Source organism: Caretta caretta, chromosome 11, assembly GCF_965140235.1.
Source record: "Caretta caretta isolate rCarCar2 chromosome 11, rCarCar1.hap1, whole genome shotgun sequence".
NCBI lineage: Eukaryota > Metazoa > Chordata > Testudines > Cheloniidae > Caretta > Caretta caretta.
Genome location: NC_134216.1, coordinates 62668447 through 62694487, shown reverse-complemented (window position 1 = coordinate 62694487; position 26041 = coordinate 62668447). Strand labels below are relative to the sequence as shown.

At 44.7% G+C, this 26041-nt stretch overlaps 1 protein-coding gene across 4 annotated transcripts in view; it reads right to left on the bottom strand.

The window, feature by feature from the left end:
- The window catches only part of NRP2 (neuropilin 2), a 123321-nt gene that overhangs the window by 23982 nt on the left and 73298 nt on the right, over positions 1-26041 (bottom strand). For 2 of the 4 annotated variants that reach the window (XM_048869288.2, XM_048869290.2), the window contains exons 12-15: positions 25395-25547; positions 13683-13945; positions 11663-11759; positions 7409-7450 (exon numbers count right to left, since the gene is read on the bottom strand). In XM_048869288.2, coding sequence (XP_048725245.2) covers positions 7409-7450; positions 11663-11759; positions 13683-13945; positions 25395-25547 — 555 coding nt within the window. The remainder of the gene's footprint in view (positions 1-7408; positions 7451-11662; positions 11760-13682; positions 13946-25394; positions 25548-26041) is intronic. The other 2 variants (XM_048869289.2, XM_048869292.2) reach the window with 1 other exon arrangement.

Genomic DNA, 26041 nt, shown 5'->3' with positions numbered 1-26041 from the left:
GTTGTTGAACAAAGACATTTTAGTATTTCTCTGGAGGCAGCCTGACGCTCGTCTCTTTTTGCTATCGTTTCTGCAATAGAGGGACTCTTCCCACACAGACGGAGCTGCCAGGAGCATCTTAAAGTGGATAGTTTGTGGGCTTCTGTGAATTGGTGTCAACTTATTATTCAGCTCACTGATAATAACTGCTGCTTGGCAACCAACTCTGTGTCTGTTTTCAGTGCATGCGCAGAAGATTCCAAGGGGAAAACGAAATACTGAAGGATGAGTCCTGCTATGCAGCAAGGATGTTTCCCATAACAGTCCCCCCTCCCCCCAGGTGTCCTACGAGACGGAGGTGGTGATCTATGTGGTAGGTCTGCAGAATTTTGTTCTGCTCTAGCCTACATAGGAGATCAGTTGCTGCTTAGTCACAAAAAGTGATGGGAGTGAAAAACAGGGATCAAAACTACATCCAGAGCGCTTGGTAAAGACTGATAGGGAACATCCTGCTTCTTTGGTGCAGGAGATTGGAAACGACCCACACGTTTGTAATTCCAGGCAAGAAAGAGTCTCCTTTGTCAGAAGAAATGTACGTTCCCCTCCTGATACACACACACTGTCACAACCATCATTAACTGAGCCTCTGTCTCAGCAGAGAGGCCATTTACTGTATGGTAAAACTCTCCTTTCACCCTCCCCTAGAGGCAGTCGCTCCAGAACAGAGTGGAGGGACATGGGCGGGGCAGCATGGGCGAAGCCTGTACTGTGGCTGCCCGTGGTGCGCCTGTTCTGGGCATAAGCAGAGATGCCAAGAAGGTCTGACCTACGTGAAGTTGGGCAAGTCATTGAGTCTCTCTGTGCCTCAGTTCCCCATCTGTACAATGGGGATAACAGCACGGACCTAGCTCCCAGGTGAGAATAAATACATCACAGATTGTGAGGTGCTCAGAGGCTATGGTAGTGGGGCCATGAAAGACAAGGAAAGAAAAGCACAACACGGCTAGGAGCTACAATAATACTCATGCTAAATAATAAACACCATTTGACTATCATCCTCCTGTCCACTCTCCCTGAGCCAGTTCCTGCGGGGCGAGGGGTGGTGTTGGTACCAGTCTTGACGCTCCAAGACTCTTGGATGGGGTTGGCCAATCTGCCCCCTCCTCCCCACATACCTGGACCTAAGGGGCCCTGGGCACTGTTGTCACCTCACACCACTGCAGTGGCTCCTTGCTCCTCCCCATAGTTGCTACCATGGGGGAGCCCGGTTTGCTCCCTATCAAATATTTGGAGGAGGGGTCCTAAAATCCCACCCCCCGTTTTTTTTTCTTTAAATAGACCCATATTGGGATATTCCTGACACAAAAAGGTAGGGGCACAGATGCTCTGCACACAACGGTAGTTAGCACAGTTCTGTGCCCCATGCGGGCACATGTGGCTATCCGATGGCAATGGGCTGTCGTTGGTAGGCAGTGTGCGAAGTGTGAGGGGCAGGGTAGGGGGAGATTACTGACTACACGGAGCTAAAAGGAAGTGCACACTCGTGCCTATGGAAAAAAATTCCAAATGAGAATGTTTATTTAATGTTCTTGTGGAAAAACTGCCTCATTTCAAGCTGGCTGGTGCACTGAGAAAGAGAGTTTACAAAGTGGTCATAAAACAATACCCAAGTAATAAACTGCTGATCTCTTTGGGGTGGGTGTAAAAGTACAAACTGTCCTGCAAAATGACAAATGATGCAAATATCTCCACAAGATCTCTGCTTGCCACCCAGGCAGCACAGAAATGGAAACATACAGAAGTTTTAATTATGGCTGTTTAGCGCTAACTGGCACTTTGAGGCCCAGATTCTCAGCTGGTGTATACCAGCATAGCACTATCGAAGTGGGAGGAGTGAGGCCTAAGGATCTGGCCCCAAATACCTTAAATTCATGCTGGAAAAGAGAGTAGTGGTCTCTTCTCCATTCCCAAAGCCTTGCTGCTTCCTTCTCCTTAAAATCAAGGATTGCACTTTCTTTAGGTGAAGGATGCAGAAGCATGTGAAAGAAACTTGCCTTCCCTCTGGCAAATTGACCCGAGCAGTTGTTTAATTTTAAATGATGGGGGCTTTGCCAGAGCTCTGTGAGGGTGTATAATATACCAGCGAGTCTCACAGATAACCAGTCACTGTTTCCAAAAGCAAATCCACTTAGCTGAGTCCTAACAAATTTACATATGTCTAATCACCATCTTTGCTTGCTCAGAAACACCTACTCTTAATCTGACAGCTAGATGGGTCTTGAGAAGTAGCAACATAGCAGCTGCCTCTCAGACACTGAAGGCTCAATTCTGGGTGCAAAGGCCAGTAGTACATATCCTGGATAACAATATGGTGTGCTTACATAACACTTTCCATTGAAGAGAGTGTTACAAACAATTAACTTCACCTCACATAGCTACTCTGAGCTATGACCCTAGATACATAATGGAATTTAATACCGAATTTGCTCCTGGCCTCAGAAATCATGCCCAGAATCTCAACGTTCATTCAAAAAAAGGTTTTGTCCCTTTATGCTTGCAGACATAATCTTAAAATGCGAATAGTGTAAACCAAGACGGCAATGCCTGCCTGAGTCTGCAGAGAGTCTGAAACAACAGCGTTGAGAGGTGTGAACTGAACCATTCACCTCAGTCAGGGCCCAGTGGACTCTGCAATTCAGTATCTGTAGAATCTGGCATTTTCCTAAGATCCCTTGAAGTTCAGCATTTTTGCTGGAGAATTTGGCATTTTGTTGCAGCCAAGCACCTGATTTTGAGTCTCTCTCCCCACCCTTCTGGAACCTGCCTCTTGCTCTCCAGATTTCTCCACAAGAGGGCATTGATTGGAATTCATGCTCTGCACTGTACCATGTAACTGGGCAGCAGGTGGGAAGCCAGAGCTGGAGGCCAGCTTACAGCCAGGCAAAGGGGAACCAGAGGTGTAGGCTGGCAAGCCAGGCGGCCTGGAGAACAAACAGTACAGCCGCCAGGACCTTGGGAGCCAGGGTAATGAGCTGCTGAAGATAGGTATAAGCTCCCCCTTCCCTGGCACGCATGAGGGGAAAAGGAGGTTCTGAGCCCGGCTGCCTGAAGAACACCGTGGGAGCTAAACCTCTCAGGAAAGTACAGAGAAAGAACCTATCCTTGAAAACTACTGCCCATGAATTTCACATCCTTGAGCACCTTCAGGTCTGGGCCATCGCACGTGTGGGGACTGAGGAGAGGGGAACAGAAGGGTGATCAGTTAATGTCACAGTGGATTTTAGGGGTTGTGGCTACAGAGTTTGGTCTCTTTGTGCCATGGAGTCCAGGAGGCCCTGACTACCAGACATGAATTCATTAGAGAAGCACACTGAGGCAGAGAGGTTAACACCCAGGGCTGTACATCAGGTGGGGCCAGAAATGTGAAGAGAAACTAGAAGTCCTAACCCCAGAAGATGGTATAGGGCCTGTGCAGTCAACTCTATACCACCCCTTCCCAGCCCCACTGGTGCAGCTGGCATGGCTGGGGGGAGAGAGAGTGGGACTAGAGCACCGTTGGACTCCAAAGATACCCAGCTCCTTTGAGGCTAAGCCCCAGTGCAACTTAGACCAACCCTTACGCTACTCTAACTTGCTCCAGAAACTGAGCCAGGCCATGGCCAGCTCAGAACTGGGAGGGCATAAAGATGGCTTCAAGCCACCTCTGCTCCACCCCACTCAGGTCCAGTACTGAGTGCAGCTCAGCCCAGAACCAAGGATCTAGACCCAGATCTCTTGCTTTAATTACTACATCACATTGGCCCAAAGTAGACTGAGGAGATAGCAAAGGCCTGGGAAGTCAATTTAGGAACTCAACTAGTTAAGGAATCCCACTCATTTGTCTCCAAGCGTTAACAAAACCAACTTGTAGCATTAACAGTAGTTCTTCCTTATGCTGTCGACTGCTAAAAATAGCTGCAAGTCATTCAGTACATGCATAGAGTACACTGATGTTATCAGCTCTGTTTTTATTGGCTCTTTGTTTTCTGAACGTTTATTTTATATATAGATAAATGCTCTGCTAAGATGAAAAAAACCCATCCTCTTAACATCATAATTTTTCTGGTCTCCCTTATGTTCTCCCACACATCCCACGCTCTCTCCTTTCTTTCATTCATTAGAGCCCTAGATCTAAAAAACCCCTGCATTTCTGTTTCCGTCAGGTTTGTGTGCACTTTCTTTTATGCATGACTTGGGATGCATATCATTGTAAGTCTGATTCAGACCACAGGCTCTGGGACGTTTTGTGTGTGTGCAGCATGTGCTGATGTTCACCCTTGTGCTGTCTACCCACTACCACCCCACCCTCCCAGCCACACAGCAATTACAGCATTTAACATTAAACCAAAGATTTAGTTAGGTAAGAATAAAAATCATAAAGGACAAAAGTAGAAAATAATATGTCTAGAACCCCTAAAATGTGGTCTGTGGCCCTGTGCCACAACCATGTCACAGATACACGGTCCACTTAGAAATCACTGAAAAATATGCCAATATGGACTATTAACATGGCAGGGTTTTTTGTAGATTCCAAGGCCAGAAAGGGCCATTATGACTATCTAGTCTGACTTCCTGTATAACACAGGCCATAGTATTTCTACCAAATGACTCCTGCACCAAGCCCATACTTGCTGGTTGAACTAGAGCTAGACAGACATCCATTTTTAATGATGTAGAATAACTACACCATCTAACACCATCAGGTGATGGAGAATCTACCACGTCCCCAGGAAAGTTGTGGTAATGGTTAAAAACTTGCTCCTGAATTTCTCTAGCTTCATTCAGCTTCTAGACACTGGATCTTGTAATGCCTTTTTTGTTAGGGTCAGATGTTCCATATCTCAAATGGGGTCATAGTTTATGCACACTTGACTGGTCTTATCAAAGCCTGACCCACTTGCTGAGATGTACATTAGACCTACCACAGCCCACGCACACACACCAGGTCATTGTTAAACCATCTGGGTTTTTTAATCTGCCCCTTGAGCAAGCAATTTTGCTGGATATTAAAAGGACATTAATCTAGGGGAGCATGAACTTTGTCCTGCCAGGAGCCAAAGGGATGCACCTAATTAGCATAAGGACAGGTTTATTCCAGCCATCCTCCTCCTTGAAATAGAGATGAGAGCCGTGGAGACCACAGGTCCTACCATGTAACACTCCATCTTGATCGGTGTGCCCAGTCTCTGCATTGAGATGGAGCAGTGCATGATGGGACCTGTAGCAGTACCTCAGCAGTAAAGGAGATGGTGGCCCAGAGCACGTATGGAGTAATAACAATCGTAGCAATAGAACTCTCTTGGCAGCCTTCAGATTAGAAAGTGCTCTTTAGACACCTCTGCTTTAGCCTGAGACTCAGCCTTCCTTGACCACTTTCGCCATCTAGAAACCAAACACTGGGATTTGCTGTTAAGTCACAGTGAACAAACCAGTGCACGTGAACACAGGGTGGTGGGAGGGGAGAACTGCTGGTATTTCTATCACCTCTGGGACACAACAATCAGCCAGAAAACGGCTACTCTCCTCCCTGCAACACAGAAAGCTCTTGTTCCCACTCCCTCCTACTGCCGGCCTGGCCCATCTGCCTCTCCTTTCCCCCTCACCAGCCAGGCCCTGGGAGAGCTCACAGGTGGGAGGTATTTAGCTGGTGATAACCTCCTCCCTGAGTTTCGGCTACTGGGAAGGCTGTTCGTGGATGAGGATCTCCAGCCAGTGCCACCCGCCTCCTACTTGTGCCTGCACATGGGCTGGGGGTTGTGTGTGTTGAATGAAATCGCAGCACTATTGAAGTCAATGGAAGTTTGGTCACTGATTTCAACAGGGCCAGGATTTCACTCATTATTTTTAGTTCATGTCCCAGTCTCTCTCTGAATGCTCTGCAGAGGTTCTCCGCAAAGGGAACAGAGAGCCCAGTGGTGCCTGGGTGCCCTGAGACGCTATGCCAGTATGACACAGTCTCAAAGGCAGTTTGTAATAGGAAAGAGCCCAAGAGCACAGGCTGGTTAGCACCTTTAGGAAAAGAAAGTACATTATATAGCAGCATATAGGAATGGTCTGTGTAATGGTTACAAGGCTTTAGATCATCGGGCTAAAAGACTGTACCAGCTTCTCACCAAGGCTGTGGGTCTCAGTGGAAGGATATATAAACAAGCCAAATACCTAGAACGCTTACATTAAGAATATTACCATAACTATAACATTAGCTCACTGTTAACTCTGAGTGTGCCTCTTCTAATGCTAATAACTTACAGGCTGGTCCAAACCCCACTGAAGTCAATGGGAGATTCTCTGGCAACGTCAGTGGGCTTTGGATAATTTTCATCTGGAACCATAGATCCCAAAGCACTTTGCAAACTATTGACAAAGGAACGGCTTCACCAATCACTGAAAAGCAGCTACTTCTGGAGTGAAACCCAACACTTTTTAACAGTTCAACGCAACAGTTTAGGAGAGATGGTCAGGAGGGATATTATAACCTGCTGAAAATAAAGGGGCCATTTCTAAATAGGCAGAACTTTTTAAAACTAAGGATTCCTGCTTTTCCTTTCTTGGAGTTTGACAACCTACGCATTCGCTCCCAGAGAGGTAGCCAGCATCAGACACTGGGAAAGAGATGAAAAACCTTCCCGAGAAGAGGACAGCTCACATTTTTTCAGGGTAGAAAACAGCATCCCCGCTGAACCAGAAACATGTTTAATGAGCAGGCACTCTCTCTGAATTCCTCTTCCTTTTGTTTTACTCTGTAGGTTTTATCAAAGAGAAGAATCCCATTTGCTATTCTTTAGACTAGCATTACGCTATTAAATGCACCATTTCACCTTGTTTCCCTTTTATTGAATGTCAACTTCCAAACTCCTGGTGGCAGTTGTTCTTCCAATTCTACCTCCTAATTTCCTTCTCCTTGCAGGCAGGTCCGCAGCCTCTGTACCTCACTAATAGCTTTGGCATCTGTCCGCTGGAAAGCACCCATCTTCATGCTTCAAATAAATCTCTGCCACCCCTTTTACTCTTAACTCACTACCAATCTTTCTGGTTAAATCTGTCGGTGGTTTCTCTTTGCTCCTGGGTCCTACATTTAAGCTTTATTGCGCCTCACTGGGCATTGCAAAGCAGAGCATTTTATCTGGTCTTATTTGTCTCCATTATGGGTTTCCAAACTTTAATTCGACATGAGGTAGCAAAGCCTGCTCTGCTACCCCCGCCCCTGCTTCCAGGAAGAGTGCATAGGCTAGTGCCATGTGCTGTTGGGAAGGCATATTGCACATTTACCGTTTCTCTTGTCTCGTAACAGTGCACATTATTTTCATATGCACGCACACTGATTAAAAAAATAAAAACCAAAAATGAAATCATGCCATCAGAGAAGTTATTCTAATAAGTGCCGTTTTACCTGGAATGTAGAAGTTCTCACCTGGGAAAGCTGTGATGGGTTCTGCAAAGGGAAAAAAATGTTCTGGTTTTAGAGAGGAGAATGTTTAAAACAAACAGAAGATCACGTCGGATGTGTCCCTAGTTACTTATCAGTGACATCTCCTTAGGCCCGACATCAGCATCTGTGACCCCTAGGACTAAATGGGGAGCCTTAATCCAGTGGTTCCCAAACTTTTTAGTAAGGCGACCCACCTATTGTATATAAGTTCCTGGGTGGGGCCCAAAATCATACACCAGCGTCCTTCTCCTCCTCCACTGCATTCTCCTGGCCTTGTGAGGAGGCACTCACCACCTGCAACAACACCTTCTGCCCTGGCACTGCAATCCTAATCCTGGCCTGGGGTCAAGGAGAGGTTCAGGGTGGGGTGGAGGAGGAAGGTTTGGAGAGCAAGCCCGCCCTGCACCCACTGGCAGTAGCAGCTCTTGTCTCCCAGGGTCGGGCCCAGCTCCCCATACTGGATGTTGTGACCTGGCCTGTTGGGCCACAGTGCCACTCAGTTTTGGCCTGGCTGCTGGAGCAGGACAGGAGCTGATGCTGTGGGGTGAGTGCGGGGTGGGCTTGTTCTCCAAACCTGCTCACCGAGGCCCCCTCCACACTGGGCCCACAAGCCACTGTCTGGGAACAGGGTTACCACCTGGCCAGAATTTAATCGGACTGGACAGTTTTTTTTAAGGATTTGCCAGTTGCCAGAAAAATAATGTAATCTGCCGGGGTTTCTTTAGTGTGGGTCTAAAGATTTGCATGATATCACAATACACTGCGATAGCTGATGTTAAAAGTTTCTGTGTCCCGCTAAAGATGCTGCAGTGTTCCCACTTCTGCAGTTTAAGCGATAACAGATCAAACTTGTTGAAAATACAGCAACTGTCTGCCCGTGTATACGAGTGGGGGTTTGAGTCACGCGAAAGTCAGGACATGTGTGAGGCATGAAATAATAGACGATCAGGGAAATGGTGCGAGTGATCGTACTACATGCCCGGAAAAAAAGAAGTTTGAATCAGAAACTGCACATTCAGTGACAATGGGCTAAACGAAACAGACTACAAAGACTGGCTTGCAAAATATGCTGATAAAACAAATGCCCATTTGTTATCAATGAAGTTATTAATCATTACCTCTCTAGATACTATAAGTGGCTGTTGAAGGGGCTGTTGTGGAGTTACCTTGTTGTTGGGGTTATGGTAGGCTTGCCTTGGGGGCCCGGGAGGGTGCTGGTTTTTTTGTTTGTTTTTTTAATTTAAAAGGTGGTAACCATATCTAGAAAACACTGCTCACAGGAGCCCCTCAGTGGAAGCAGGGGTGTGGATTTCACAATATTGCAGAAGCCCCTCTTTCATAGACTTACAGACTTTAAGGTCAGAAGGGACTATCGTGATCATCTAGTCTGACCTCCTTCATGTTGCTGGCCACAGAACCTCAGCCACTCACTCCTGTAATGACCCCTTCCTTCTGGCTGAGTTACTGAAGTCCTCAAATCATGGTTTAAAGACTTCAAGTTACAGAGAATTCACCATTTACACTAGTTTAAACCAGCAAATGTCTCGTGCCTCATGCTGCAGAGGAAAGCAAAAAAAAACCCCAGGGTCTCTGACAATCTGACCTTGAGGAAAATTCCTTCCCAACCCCAAATATGGTGATCAATTAGACCCTGAGCATGTGGGCAAGACCTACAAGGCTGATACCTGGGAGAGAATTATCTGTAGTAACTCTCCATCTAGTGTCCCATCTCCAGCCGTTGGTAATATTTGCTACTGGCAGTTACCAATGGGCCACATGCCATCATAGGCAGTCTGAGATTGGTCTGAACTAAAAAGTTGGATTTAGATCCAGACTTCAGGGTACAATATGCCCCAAGTTCAGAAGTGTTTGACTTCAGGGATTCAGTCATCATAGAAATAGGAGCCTGCTACCACATTCCAATCTGAATCAGTGTTCAGATTCCAAAACACCCTAAAAGGTGGTGTTTGGATCTGGGGTCTGGGTTCCAGCCCATCTCTAGTTTCAATTTTCACATGTCACTTCTGGCTAGCCATGCACCCCTCTGTCTTACAGTTCCAATAAACAAAGGAGCGTGATTTTTCAAGTTACTTTGAAGAAGTGATCTGTTACAAATTACTGGATCTGAAAAGCAATAATCAGTGCTTATTAGTGATTATTTGTTCTCAAAAGTAATAGACTTCTGAGTATTTTTAGATTACTTCTGCATTACGCCTGTGAGTCATACAACCAGGCTGTGGCTGTATAGAGCATTGTGAAATCATCGCTCAAGTTCAGAACACGAGTGACAGGTTTTCCAAAGGAAAAAATTATTGAGAGTTATTAGAGTTCTTTTCAGGCTGAAAAGGAATCAGATTACTTCCCAGGATTACATTTTAAAAACAGTAGCCTGTTACCCTTGTCAGTTACTTTTATGGTGCTGACAAAGAGGGAATGTGGTATGCGCATATTGTTTCATATTGCTATGGTGGCTTTGGAAGTGACCTTACAGCCGAGATAGCATTACATTTTTCAGTTAAAACCATTTAAAAATCCCTTTGTCAGGCATGATCAAAACCAAAATATCACCATTTACTATTAGGTTCATAGGTCCAGATTTAAGTTCCTGAAAAGATACAAGTAAATCTATGTAGCAGTTTGAAGCAATTTTTAGAGCTAGTCTAACATTTTTTGGACCTTTATGACTTACAGAGGGCTTTGTTTTAACACTTAAAGTTTTACTTACATGTAGATAAAAACAAAATATTGGCTAATCAAGCAAGTTTGAGTATTTTATAAAAGATAGAAAAGAAAAAAGTTATTAACATTATTCATCATTCATGTTTCTTTTTTATGCTATGGACGCCATGCCATGTTTGTCAAATGCCAACACAGAATTTTTCACATGCAAAATTAGCTCTTTGGGCACAAGGGCAAACGGTCAGTAGAATTAAAAGCTTCAAAGAAACTGGGACTCAAGGAGCTCAGAACCACTCCAGGACAAGCCGTTGACCTCTATTCTATTCTATTCTATTCTATTCTATTCAGGTTCTTGTACTGCCCTTATCACCGCAGTATCTGAGCCTTCCCGAGGTGCATTAAGCAAGGTGACTAACAACTGTCATGTGTGGTTCATTTTCTCGCTCATCCTAGTGACCTATCTTGCTGAATTTAGGAGGCCCCTGGCAACCTGTGCAGAGACGTCTTGCTGATGTGAACCTTTTTAAGTCCACCTTGGGCCATGGCCAGCTCCAATGGAAAGACTCTGATTTCAGGCCGGTTGGGTGTGGCCCCTTAGGAGGTGTGTAACAGCCACGCACTTCTCCTGCCGCTGTACAGAATGGGAGGCCCATGGACATCTGCCAAAGCAGACCCTATTAATTAGATATTTTACGTAGTCCAACTCCACCCACCACTCCTCTAGGGCCAGACCCTGCGTGACATTGAAATCAATGGAAATGAACATCATGTCAGACTCTATCCCACGTTCATTATCTGGGGACTGCCATTATCTAAATACAAAAGAGGGATGGGTAGGCTAGATGGATGAACGTTTAAATTACCATTCCAGTGGTAAACCCCTAATAAACATTTTTAAAGCTTATGTAGCTTTCATGTTTAATGAACCTGTCTACCTGACTTTTGCCCTGGATTGGGAAATGATGAATTCTAGCACAACCTTCTCTTTCGTTATTGTGTTAACACTGCTGTAAAACCCCTCTGCTATTTATCTCTCATTAGAAAAGGCTCCTATTGAACCCATCAGCCCCTCCAAGCATGTAATGCTGACTGGCAGCTGGTTTCCTGTGTCTAGCACTTTCCTTTTAAATTTTGTGCATGTCCTTTTTATACAGCGTATTCTTTAATAACCCCACCTATTGTTTCAGCCTTCCTTGATGCCTTTGACACCAGTACCTATGTTCCCTAGGGACTTATTTTTCCTGATTTCCTTCAGACGCAGAGTAGCTTTATTGAAATCCAGAAAATCACTATAGCTCAGGCAGGAGAAGAGTTACGGTCCCTTGGCAGAATCCTAGAAACAAAGGCCCTCATGAACTGGACTACTTTTGCTGCATGCAACAGTGATTCCTTGTCTAATTTTGTGCAGCCGAGAGGATACCAGAATCACCGGGTGTAATTCCATGAGCTGCGTTATGCTGGAGGTCAGACTAAATGTCACGAAGATCCATTCTAGCCCTAAAAATCTATAAGTCCGCGAGACAGATGTTTACGTACCCATGCAATTCTCTAGGGAGATATCGGAGCCAATCCGGATGTCATCGATGGCAATTTCTCCCGAATGTCCTTTGCGTATAACACCCTCAAACACAATCTACAAGCAAATCAGAACAGAAATGTCACCGTTAGGCTTCCACTCCCAAGCAGTGCAAGCAGTCCTTGTTCCCCTGGGGGAAAAAGCCGAAAATGTGCTCCCCACTTTTCAGTCACACTTGAGAAGCTAATGGCAAGGGGCCAAATGCTGGTGTCCTTACCCAGTTTTACCAGTCCTCACTGTGGAAAAACTTCCACTGGCAGTGAGAGTTCTGTCTGAGTAGGGACTCAGTAAAAACTCAGGGAGTTCATCATTTGGCCCATCAATTGACAGCTGGATTCCCAACTCGCAGTTTGTTTGAATAAAATGCATTTTTCAGGGACTACAAACCAGGACAACTGACGTGCGGTTTCACTGGTTATCATGGGCTCAGCAGGAGTTAATCGGCATAGTTCCAGTGAAGTCAACGGAGCAACATGGATTTATATTAGCTGAGGAGCTGCCCCATTGAGTGAATACTGGACACAGGACATGATAAAAAAGAGGTTTACTACCTGGAGTAAGTTTAAAGTGATAATAGTTAGCTGTGAAAAATGCTGAGTGAAAATACCTGCATTATTTAAGTAATATTCAGTTAGTTAGTTAATGGCTGTACATCACTTTTAACATGCAAAGTACTACCTAAACGCCAAGTACCCTTATCTGTAAGCACATTGTGTGCACTGGTATTTTATTAAAAAGCCAAACGAACGCACACATACCAGCAATACCTCTCCAGGGATACTGGTACAAAGACCTTTGCTTCATGTTTGTAGCCATTGCTTCCTTTCCACTGATAACTTGAAGCCCAATCCCGCAGTCCTCACACAAGGAAACCTCTCCCTGACCTCAACTGGGAGTTTTGCAGTAGTCGGGACTGCAGGGTCAGACCCTAAGTTCCACGGGGTGGGGACCATGTTTTCCATTCTGTTTTGGACAGTGCTGAGCACAGTGACTCACTAATAAGTAAGAATAGGCAGCACATGTTCCCTGGCTAGCTGGCTGAGTTTTGGCTTGCCTTACCAGCCAGCCATAGCTGCTCTTTGGTTGGAGAAGAGATTGATACACTGTTCTGCAAACCCTTTAATTAACTTCACAATGGGGTGCTGGCGGCGTTGGAAAGGTTTTGCAGGACTGGGCACGTGGGTTGTGTCTATGTGGGCCCAATCCTCTTCCCACTGACACAATGGAGGCAGGATCGGGCCCTTAAGTCCATATTATCTGCTTGCCTTGAATGCCTTCTGGTCTCAAGGTGTCACACAGATCTGATTTCACCCTCCCCCATCCCCAACATCCAGACTTGGAGCCAAGGTAAGGAAAGTGGTGTTTGCTTTTTTTTTCATTCTCTCCTTCAAAGTGGGCTCCCTCTCTCCTACCTCCCCACCTTTCTGCTGGCAGGATTTGTTTGTGTTTGCTCCTTAGGGCTTTGTGTCTCTTAGATTACCTGAAAAAAGAAAAGGAGTACTTGTGGCACCTTAGAGACTAACCAATTTATTTGAGCATGAGCTTTCGTGAGCTACAGCTCACTTCATCAGCTCACGAAAGCTCATGCTCAAATAAATTGGTTAGTCTCTAAGGTGCCACAAGTACTCCTTTTCTTTTTGCAAATACAGACTAACATGGCTGTTCCTCTGAAATCTGTCATTAGATTACCTGATAATCATCCAAAAGAAAAGGGAGGAAAATATTTGTAAAAGGGGAGATTTCAGAAATATAAAAGGCAACAGGATGAACAAAGACCTAAGTCTGTTTATAAAGACAGCCACATTCTGAATAACAAATAGAGTGTTATTTAGTTACTATAGCAACATAAGAAATACATTGAAAACAGCTCTGCTCGAGGAGGTTCCCTAATGATGAATGGGCACAGCCCTTTGAAATATTGACATATGTATCACTAAAATCCACTCGAAGCTCAGAACAAATGGCCCTTTATCATCTTACTTGATAGTCCATATCGTAGCTTGGCAGAATGATCCGTCCCTCTTTCCACTCATCCCCTTGGTCTTCCGAGATGATCCACAACAGCTTATTCTCCTGGCTTGCTTCCCGCCACACCTGCAGCATTATCCCATTCCTGCCAGATGCATGGTACTGGAACACCATGCAGACAGCACTCCTGGGCAAGTAGATCACAGGGCTGATGAGCCGGGTGCGCTGGTCCGCTCTCCTCCCACTGCTCTGCAGCCGCAAGTAGCTTTTACTCTCTGTTCAAGGAGAAAAGAAGTAGAACCTGATCCAGTCACCTGTTAGCATTTGTAATGAATGTTACACCTTCCAGTTCTCAGCAGGAGATGCTAGCAAGCACAGCTGATAACACTTCATAGTTCTCATCCAAAGGAGAAGTTCTCCCATAGGAACCCAAAGTTGTCCCACAGGGTTGATTACATTTCTACCTGTTAATTGGACCAATTTTCAAACCCAGGTAGTTAAGTTAGAGCACTTGGATCTATACCTGGATGCTCAAATGGGAACAAGAGCCCTAAATGGGCCTTTGGGTGCCCATGTTGATTTGAGTACCCATGGGCAAAGTTGGGTGCTCTAACTTAGGTTTGAAAATGAAGCCCACAATATATTCTTTGTGTGATGCTTCATCTCTTGGTTCTTCTAAAGGACGTCAGCTCATATTTTGCTTCATGGGGTATGCTGGTCCTTAGAACTTACACTGTGGACATTAAGGGGCACCCTTTTTGAGTATCATAAGTGGTTGAAACTCACACACAATTGTTTAGTGAGTCGTTTGCTGTATACAGCCAGGTGAACTTCATGTTCAGCTTCGAACAGATCCCCAAACTGGGATTTCCTTTCTATTCGGAACATGAATACTGGGCTTAATTTCTACTGATACTGAATCAAAAAATGGGAAGAAAGAATGAGTGAGTCAGTTCTTGCTGTACATCCAGCATGAACTAGCCCAGAACATAGTCTCAGAGGATTCACAACGCGGATTCCACCAAAATACCATGAGTAGCGCAATCCTGAGGTGTTTCTCATTTTAAAAACAAACAAAAACAATACTGCACATTCATTCAGCACCATTTGATGGCGGGGAGATACACAGGGTGGTAGCTGTTGGGAGGGAGAGATTGGAATAACAAATAAACTGAAAACTTTGTTCCTGCTGTTGGGAAAACTGAGACATATGTCTGTGAAGTGAAAACCAATAGTGACAGAAAAATTCTAGAGAAAAGAATTCTGTGAAAAGATCAGGATTTTACAGGGACTGAGACAAAACTAGCCCTGCCAAGAATGTCCACATCGCAAACAATGCAGATAAATCAAGAGCTACTACTGGGAGTTAGAAACGCTGTGCTGTATCAAGTGTAAACTCTGTACTTCTGTGGAGTTTAGTGTCTGGAAGAGAAATACCCACTGTATAAATACAAAGCCTGAGCAGTAAGGGAGATGTCTTTTTCACCAGCAGCCACAGTGTGGTAGGATACCAATAATGTCACTGGAAAGCATAAGCCAAAGATTGACATAATTAGGACACGTTTCAGTGCAGTTATAGTCCGAAAAAATGACTCTATAAGAATGACATTGTGGGGGGGGGGGTAATATTTATTCTGCTTGAAATTTGCTTAGTTTACAAGCTTGAAGTTGATTTTTCTAACCGCCAGCATTGCAAACGCATCCTACTATCTGGATATCAAGCTTATCAAGCTGTGTTCTTTGTGATTCTTTTCATCACCAATGGTAAGTACTTTGCTATCAAAACTGAGCTGACAATTTTGTTGATGATACATGAGGCAGAATAAACCCAGCTCTCAGTTTTTCCATGCTGTAGCTGGATTGGCCCTGAAGTGCAAATAAGGGATCAAACTTGTTTTTGTAAGAAAATAAGCAAATATGACTCAGACAGTATTAAACTCCAGGAGCAGGTGTGTTGAGTACAGTAATGCTTTTTTAAAACGCACAAGTCACTTTTCAGACTATAACCATATATCAGTCCCTAGGGAGGGGGAACAGATAGCGGAACGTATAAAGGCCAACCACATCTGATCACACAGGCGAAGTCCACAGATGTAACTGGACTCGGAAATGCATGTAGCAGCAAAAGGCCTTCAGCACAGCACTTGGCTGGGTTTATCTAGACTACTCGATATCTTTATCTAACCCATGGCATTAAAATAAATTCCACAAAATAAATTCCACTCTAAGCGCTTCTCCTGTAATAGAATATGTGGAAGCCCTGGAATTCTGAAATACATTGAATACATTTAGAAGGAAAGTGCTACTGCTGATATTTACTGTACTTCATGTGCCAGTTCTTCTGCCTGTCCAATACAAAAATGAACACAGCTACTCTATGGCTGGTTTCAGAGTAACAGCCGTGTTAGTCTGTATTCACAAAAAGAAAAGGAGTACTTGTAGCACCTTAGAGACTAACCAATTTATTTGAGCATGAGCTTTTGTGAGCTACAGCTCCATACATCTGATGAAGTGAGCTGTAGCTCACGAAAGCTCATGCTCAAATAAATTGGTTAGTCTCTAAGGTGCTACAAGTACTCCTTTTCTTTCTATGGCTGGTATGTGTCATTAGCATACCATGTGACAGCCCTTTTCTCTTTTCCTTCACTCTGACACAGATACCAGGACTTAGAGATGTGTAGTTTCCTCTCCCTACTGCACTCCTGCTGTCTTAGCTCCTTTGACCTTGATGGGTGGGATTTTGAAAAGCTCTTAATTGGCCTAAGTCTGCTCCCATTGAAGTTTTACCACCAACATCAACAAAAGAATTAGCTCAACACTGAGCAATTTGAAAATCACGCCAAATGCATCTCCAGAACTTCAAACAGAGACCTGTAGATTGACTGAGCTCAGGTTTCAAAACACCAGAAGGCAGATCCCTTCCCTCCTCCCCTGCAAAAAAAAAAAAACCCATACAATCAATTTTGTGCTGCTGCTGCATCAGCTAAATGAAGTTAAAGTCAAATTTTGTCTGAACAAAATACTAAACTTTTGTGTACTCCCTGTACATATGATCAAAAAGTAACAGAGAGACGTTCATTCCTTGAGAAATTCCACTGACTTCACATGAATTTGTCCACTTTGTCCACTTTAATGCAAACATCAGCAGAGAAAAGATCAAAGAGTGTTTGCCAAATCCCAGCTGAATGAATATCATTTGAAAAAGTACCATGCTGTTTTCTAGTGGAGGAGGGGTCTAGTGATTCACTACAGAGTGGTAGTGGAGGAGGAGAAGATGCAAGAGATAAACAAGTGGAGGAAGCAAAAAGAACAAGCTGTACTTCACGCATAAGCAGTGATAAGATATAATCAGTGGCCAAGGTCTCCTGAATTCAAATTCTCTTTCTATAATTCACCACCATCCTTTTCAAAGGAAAAACAAAAACAATCAACCCAAAAAAAATACCCTCAAAAGAAAAAAACAAACAGCAACAGTATAATTATCTTGAAGCTAAAACTGCTTCCAAGGCAAGTCACCCAGTCATGAATAAAAACACCACTTGGATTTCTGAGTTTTTAGCACTTTCTGAAAATGGAGTATATTTGACTGTATCCTCATCCTCCATGTGTTGCTTGTCTTCTTAGATTTTGTCCTGCCATGAGATCCTTGTGTCCCTGGAGAGACCCAGTCAAGTCAACGGGGCTCTGTCTGGTACCAGGGGGCTGTCTGAGTGGATCCAATTGCAGAACTGGTGCCTTGAACTGTAAGCTGTTCGGGGTAGGGATGTCTTCCAGTGCGTTTGTACAGCATCTAGCACAATGGGGCCTCAATCCTAAATGTGGCCTCTGCATACCAAGCTTCCCAAAGCTAGAGTCAACCCTCATTTAGACATCTAAATAAAAGTGGCCTCATCGAGTGAGGTGCTGAGCAACCCTAGCTCCCACTGAAGGTCTTGAAGATGGTCAAAGGCTCTGAAAAACCAGGAGGTTGCACAAATTACATAGTTGCACCTTGATTTGTGCACATGCACACATTGATCTGGCTCTGCATCACGCCACCGCTGGGCCAGGAAAACAGCCTGAGCTAAACAGCCTGGTGAGAATATGTTGACTTCAGTGGAGTTGTGTCTACTTATATAGCAGGGCTGATTTGACCTGTTAAGTCTTCCCATTTCCATCAGTTTGTGTAATCAAAGAATCTTCTGAAATGCTGCCAAAAACAATCCAATATCACTTCAACACAACCTCTTTCAGAGGCGTAGTAGCTTGCTGAAACTCTATGTTCCCTGTGTTTATAAGGACTTTCAGCTGGTCTCTTTTTGGAGTGATAAAGTGCTGTCTTGACCTATTTGAACAATACCAAGTAGTATGAGCCACAGGTGTGCTCATTCTTTGGGCAATTCCACCAACTGCTTCCCTGCAGCTGACAGCGGGTTTTGTTGGGATGTGGTTTTGTGCTTTATAAGGCAGTTTAGAGAGAGACTAGTTGAGCAAAGGCAGACATTACTTGCTATGCCATTTGAACATGAAGCTAGTGGGTCATTCTAATGGCTGGAGGGACCTTAATGAAAAGCCTTGTGAACATGCTGAGACCAACTAAACAAGGCCACCGCCGAGCTAATTGCTGACTCAGCATGTCTGAGCCTCGCTGTTCCAGTCGTTGATATTTCTGACAGTTAATGGAAGTCTTGCAGCGCAGAGAAGACACCTGAAAGAAAATCTCTTGTGTGGCTAAAACATGTGAAGAAAGACTGTACAGGAGATCTGATCAATCCTTTCAGGATCAAAAAATGCATTTCAGCCACTTCCCTAGATCTTTGCTTCAAAGCATCTGTTCTTGCTAATGACACAGTCGATAAGGCTCCCACAGAACTGGCATCGGAGGTTCAAGAGGCCAGCTCACAGGACAAATACGTTCAGGCATCTTAGCCTGCTGCTGTTTCTGCAAATGGTGCTTCTGTCATTTTCCATGGAAATTTATGGATGCATCTGGATTTAGTAGAGCAAGAGCAGCGTGAACATGCAACCATCACCGACCAGACCACAGCATAATCAATTATATGTGTACCTTAGTGAGCCCCAGATCAATCACAAGACTGATCCTCCAAACAAACCATCTGGAAATCCAAACAAACCATCTGCCCAACATGCACTTCTTTTGGTTAGCACCTTTCCCTCCTACTAGCCAGCCATCTGAGAAAGTATTAGGTGCAGCAGGGGATGAAGTCTCACAGTCCAGGTCATGCTTAAATCATGAGTTGGTACAGCAGCTTATCTCACAAGGTCAATCTATCTGTACTTGGTTCCTGAATACACAACAATTGGCTCCCAAGAAAAACAGATACAATGACAGGTCACAGCAGCACATCTGGAGGTGTTCCAACAGAACACGTTGGGTCGGATATAGACAGTCAATTACCACAATTCTCAGTCAAAGGCCATAGAGTTTCCTCTTCACTGGACATTGTTGACTTACAGTTGCTACTCTTATGCAGGATCTTTGCATTCACCTAGACCTCTTTCACAAGTCACTGCACTGACCATTATTGCAAAGCCAATTCCTCTGGGACTTTCAGTGAAAGCACCACACCACACCACACCAACACCTGCCTCCTATTGGCTAAAGTGAATACATTCTCCCGCTCTTTCAGGTCATCATGTCCTGCTGCTACCTGCACAGCTTTGCTGTCTGTGATTTCCATCACTACGTCATATTCACAACTACCACTTCCATCTGTATCTACGCATCTATATCTAGCTCCTGCTCTTCCAAGCTTGTGGTAAATGGTCCAGTGGAGGGGGCACTGATCTGAGGTTTAATTCCCAGCTAGGCTACTGACCTGCTGCGTGACCCTGTACCTACTTCTTAATTCTGCAGGGGTGTTGGTAAGCTAAAAATTCATACTGACTGTGGGGTTCTCCAATATGGTGATGAGGGCCATACGAATTCTGGTTGTGGATGCTCAGTGCTTCAGATGCTCAAGTAGTAGTTAGAGCCAGATGTTTATGATAAATGTTCTGCTCAATATTTGCATGAGGACCACTTACAAACCAATGGAAATGGCGCACTTTTGTATGAATCGGATGTGTGTGTACCCAGGCTCCCACACACTGATCTGTGTGTCTCCACACTTTTATGCATGCACAACGAAAGACATCAGCCCACAAATAAAGGTGTTACATGCACAATCTGGGCATCAGTTTTTGTTTACACATGTTGGGCACACACACTTTTCAAAACCTGCCCCTGGGAGTCACCAGCCAGTGAGCCATTTTCATGAATCCATGGGACGAGCCAGTCCACTACCTAACATTTTAAAAAATCCGCTTTGCTTTCCAAAGAATACTCCCGCCCAGTTTTACAGGCAACATGTGGGCGTTTGTACGTGGCGCCAATCACCAGCAAAGGAATGCAAACATCCATGTATAAGCCACGAAAGGAAGACTGGCCTCTGTGTATAAGGCTAGGGCCAAGTACTGCTTTCACTGAAGTTAATGGGAGTTTTGCCAGTCCTTCAGGGTCAAATTGTGACCCTGGCTGTGCTGCAGTGCAGGAGGGTAAGAGACATAAGAACTCCCTTTCTCCCCAGCTCAGGCTACCGGCATCGCAGGGGGAAGGGAGGGGACGAAGAACACCCACTGCAAGGCTGCTGCTCTCCCTCTTGTGCATGGGCATGGGGAGTGGCTTGAGCAGCTTAGCTGGTGCACCAGGTGAAGGGATCAGCACCAGGCATAGCGCTGGGAGCAAGGGAAGAATCAGCAATCACACTGTAATTCACTATGTGGTTCAGGGTCTGTTCTTGGGGCGGTGCAGCTACTCGCCTCCCCCTTAGTTGGGGTGTTGGCAAAGCTCGCAAGGATCAGGGTCTATTCACGCAAGTTAGGACTGGACGACTAACTTGGCTCCAACTCAATCAATGGCAAAATTCCCACTGACTTCAAAGTGATTGGGCTTGGCCTCAAAGGGTCAAACTGTGTCACCCTTACGAACACTGAGCAGGACATAACACTGCAAATACTCCCCCAAACCTCATTGGGACGCGTCAAGGTATCAGGCTCTATTCAGCACAAATAAGGGTATTACAGTCTGGCCCTATTTGCAGGATTGGCCCAATCCTACTCCATGGAAATTAACAGCAAAGCTTTCATTGATTCAGTGGAGCAGGACTGAGGTCAGAGTGCCTACATTCTCATGGACTGCAATAAAAATTTAGCCCTTAAAAACCCCAGGGGAATAACACAAGGAGGGTAAAAGGATCACTGTCAGCTTAACTATAGCCCAATATTTGTGGGGGTTTTTTTTACAAAATGAGCTCTTGCAAAACCTCAGAGCAATGCAAACGTTTCCCCATTGGAAACATTTTTAAACAAATAAACCTTCCCCTGCTGGGTCTGCAACCAAAATATGGCAGCACTTCTGCCCCCCCAAAGTGAAGCAGGCTACAGACCAAAAACCACAGTGAAATTCTCTCCATTGATTTTCATGGCTCAATCTCAGAGAAAGTACAACAATGGGGGAAAGATACATAATAAAAATCCTACCCATTAGTTTTGTAGAGTCACAGGTGTGGTTAGCAATGGTGGATTCATACAGGTGCTTATTTCCCATACATAGGTCTGAACAGCCTTTGCTCACTTGGATAGATAGGAGCGCACATATAAGGGAGGGACGATGGAGCCCTAGGATTTCTAAACTGACAGTGTTCTTGTAACATCTTCTAATCATTTCCTTAACAACCGTAAAAATGTCCAAACATCCGTGGTCCAGATTCTCAGCTGGTGTATTCCGCTGATGGCAATGGAACAAGACCGATTTATACGAGCTGGAAATATGATGCCGGTATCTTTTAGACTCCTGGCAGTCAATGAAGATGATGACTTTGGCAGGGCTCGTCAGCACCTACCCGTCTCAAGACACCCAGCTTAACAACTGGAATAAGTGGGTTTATCTTCAGGTCCCTCAAGGCCTGGATCCTACCCCACTGACAACAATGGGAGTTTTTCCATTGACTTCCGGGGGAGCAGGATCAGAACCTCATTGAAACCTGATCATGTTGCAAATTGTGGTAAATTCCATCAAGGCAGCTAACAGGGGAAATCTGGGAAGCATGTGAAAATCCATAGAGAAAAAACTGCAATCCCTTTTCAGGGCACGACAGTGGAAGAAACTGGGTTCCTTTGCCCCACAAAAAGGCAAATAGCAGCTGGAGTAAGAACGGGCTTCTGCTGAGTTGAGCAGCTTGGCTCCACTTTCGCCAATAGGGGTAGCTGAATTTGTCACGGGAGGTTTTAAGGGATGACACGGAGACCATCCATGTCGCTAAAAGCACTAGGAACATGGTGCTGATAAAAGAAACGCCAAGGTGCCTGCGAGAGTATCTTGGAAATAAAACTAGTGGAATGAAAGCAGAGGGTGTCTTGGCAGTCTCAAGGAGCCATTACCCATGCCAAAGAAGAGAAATAATTGTGAGCACACACACAAAATGCAATGGGAAGATATCTAAGGAATCTGAGCTCGTCTTTTGACAGACTTTTCTAATCAAATGCCTTTCAGATGATATTTCGGCACAGCCACTTCCTCCTTCCCATGCTCACTCAGCCAAGGCCCCTCCTTTTAATTTAATTTTTTTGTTTTGCCATCTGATGAAGAAATAGAAACACATTCCACATACCTCTTAAAGGCACAGTGCATTTCCTTCTCTCAAGAGTTCTAGGTTAGCACGTTAAAAATTTAAGGATCTCCAACAACTTTGAACCCCCCATTAGCATGTGCCCTGCTCCTAAACTAAGCACAGCTGCTCTCCTTCACCCAACTGCTTTGTAGGAGCAGGGGTTCAGAAGGAAAGACCACCCTGAACAGAAAGGACTTTTTATCCTTTCTTGCCTGGTGTCTGATGATGAGTTTTATAAGTAGAAGCAAAATGCCGGAGGGGGTGACTAGAAAACCATCAGAGGAATGAAGGAGTGTGAACTAACAATATAGGTATTCTGCTCCCAGTCAGCAGGCTACAAGAGGCTCTTTTTAACATTACAGGTCTCTTTTTAAAGCTGGAAAAAGCAAATAGTTGTTTCCCTTTGTGTTGTGTTTTCCTTCCTAATTTTTTAAAGCGGGAACAAAGTTAGACTCAATGGTCCTTTTTTGTATAAATCCCTTTATATTTCTTCAATGCAGTGAAAAGCCAGACATGCTCACAGCCAGGTGGCTCATATATGATCGTGTCTGACATTCTTCTCAAAACAACAGGGTGTAACTGATCAACGTGGCAGGGCCAGCTGTGATTCTAAAGCCACTAGCTCTTCTCACGGTCTCAGCGCTTCAGGTGAGAGTGTGGGCAGAGGGAGGAGAAGGGGCCAGCACCACTTTAGGGAGCCAGCTCGCCTTTCAGTAGCCTTTGTTGTCATGAAGCATTCCAGGCTCAAAAAGAGACCTAGGCTCTATTCACAGTTCTGCCACTGATCTTCTGTGTGATCTTGGGCAAATCACTTCCTCCCTCGATGCCTCTGTTTCCTCTCTGTCTGTCCTGTCTGTTCAGACTGTAAGCTCTTCAGGACACGGACTCTCATCCTATGTGTCTGTACAGGATCTAGTACAATGGGGCTCCAAACTCCATGGGGGACTCTAGGCACTACTAAAGAGACATCTGATGAAGTGAGCTGTGGCTCACGAAAGCTCATGCTCAAATAAATTGGTTAGTCTCCAAGGTGCCACAAGTACTCCTTTTCATCATCCACCTTGTCTCTCTAATATCCTGGGACCAACAGGGCTACAGCTACACTCTAGCTGCCATTGTAATGCAAACAACAACTACTTAGAGAAATCGCTCTGTGGTGGCCAGCTGCAAAGCTCACTAAATCAAGGGAAAGACTCCCACCGGCTCCAATGGGCTGGGGAACAGGCGCTAAGGGCTAAAGGGACCTGCAATTCAGAAGTAGCAGAGAGAAAGAGAGGCAGGGTAAGAAACTGAAGGACAGAGGAAGAAAACTCCACTAATGTTGCAGACACACAGGGAAGGCCGTATCCTCTGCAGGAGCATCACTCATCCCAGATTGTCCCTAAACAAACACACACGAGTCTTTTAAGAAAAAAAGGTCAATTAATTGTAGGAAGACTCGTGGGAGAGGAAATGAAATGAAAAATTGAGTCTGAGTTATAAAAATAAGTAATTTTTTTTCCTACTTGCAGGAGGCTTATTACATTAATTAAACATTATTACAGCGAATGAGATGGGGAGGGTTATTAAGCTTGGGACTGGCAGTAAGTGTTCTCTCCTGTTGCCTGAGGCCCCAGTGATCTTCAGATATTAATCTTCTCAAGCACTCAAAAGCTGAAGAGATAAACACTCAAAATATGAAAATATGTTTCTCCGTTTTTCACACTGTGACCTGTGTCAAGCCAAAGAATCTGTCAGATGTCCAGAGAGCCTATGCTTAATACAGCACTGACGGGGGTTGCAAGAGATCTGGATGCCTCATCGGTCAATGGGAAAAAGTGTGTGTGTGTATAAGTAAGAGTGTGTGTGTACGCATATGTGTGTTTAAGAGGAAGGTGTGTGTAGAGATGTAGAGGACTCTCATCATTCAATGTATTTCATATATATATGCATTCCTCTTTGGCTTTGCCTGCCAGGTGCTCCCTATGCTGCCTTCCAATTGGCTGTTAGAACTGTCAGTCTGGCCAGTGCCTCTGTTATGTGGCTGACAGGTTGAATGCTTTGGTTTCAACACTCAGATCTATTGGTAAGAGCCAATGGGAGAGGTCAACCTGATCCATCAAATCCTCATGCTCTTTAAATACAGGCATTAAAGTCCTTGTGCCTCCATGTGGCATCTGGAACGAAGATAATGCTGGGTGAAATATTCATCTGTACCTCAAGTTGACTCAATGGGACCCTTGATTTTCCTGCACAAAACTCAGTCCATGCTCATCAAAATTAAGTGAACATAGGTTGAAGTTATTTGGAAGCTGGTGAACCTGCTTTGTACCCCCAACAACACTCCTCCAACGTCATCTCAGGTAAGAAGATGGCACAGGGCCCAGGGCTGGTTCCAAGGTACAGGGATAAGGAACTTCTGCCTCCAAGAAAACTTGCAGGGGTTGTCTCACTTCCTATCTCTGCAAACAAATCTTAGCAAAACCCTTCTTCAGCTAAGCCCTGCAAGGCTCACTCAGCCCTAGTTAGAACACCAAATCCTCTGTTCCCACAACACAGGCCTATGCCGGAACAGATAAAGAGTAAAAATTAAGCAGAATTTTTTGTATCCTTAGGTCCTGGTGAGTTCTATCCCAACAAATGATTTAAGTCTATCCCATGCAACCACAGGGTGCAGAATAGCTGAAGTCAAGCTCTGTCCAGCCATGGAATTATTACGATGTGTGTGCACATAGCAAGAGGGGACGCACACTGTGGGGAGTATTGATGGGCCCACGCGAGGAAATCTGGATCAGGATTTTGATGCAAGTCCAAACATCCCTATATTGGGCGGGCAGGGGGGGCGAGATTCAGCACCAGGCTGCTTGGTTCAAGCCCATCTCTAGTGGAGAGTTAGTGCAATTCAGTGACATGGTTATCGGACCTGTAAATAAGAAAAGAGCCAACAAAGCAGAATATCCAAAGAATTAACAAAGGAAAACATCCACTTCTGCAGAATCTCTGCCACTGTTAAGTAGCGTTGCAATAACCTTTTCCATGGAGAAAATGCCATAGCCGTTCCCCCCTTCCCCTTATAATGTATGAATTGGCTTACCAGGTAAGGACCCAGTGCTTGGTCCTGAATTGCTGAACCAGGTGCTTCTAGAATGGAAAGACCACATATAATCTGTTGCAGGGTCACTAGACCAACCACATAGGTCTTCAGGGAGGTCAAAGTTGCAATTGAATCCTACAGGAAGCTGGGCATCTTATAAAAGGAACATAACAAAATAAAACTTGATTAGAGAACAACCTGCAATAGAGGGATGCTATTTAAAAACTAAAATAGCTGGCAAGTCATAAATACTGAAGAAAGCATGAAATCTCTCTCTCACGGATGCTTTCAACCTATCTCATGTTTCGTCAGCTCTGAGGATCAGCCTTAAGTTCTGCATCATCAAAATGCTCACATCAAGTCCTTCAGCTAATCCACCAAACTAAGCAAATATAAATGCAGGCACCAAATGCTTCCAGGCTCTAATCAGCACCTTCTCTTCATCCCCTGGAGTGGCCAAATATTAAATTCCTTCTTAAATGTCAGAGACGAATGTTTCCCAAGTGCCCTTGTGGTGCAGTGTAGTTCCACCCTGGCTCCAAAAAAAGAAGAATCTCAAGTGCCTCAAAAGCCCAGCTATCGAGTGACAGATCTAAGCATTTGTGCCAGAAGAGAACAGGATGTCTGGAATTATGAATGGTCACCCC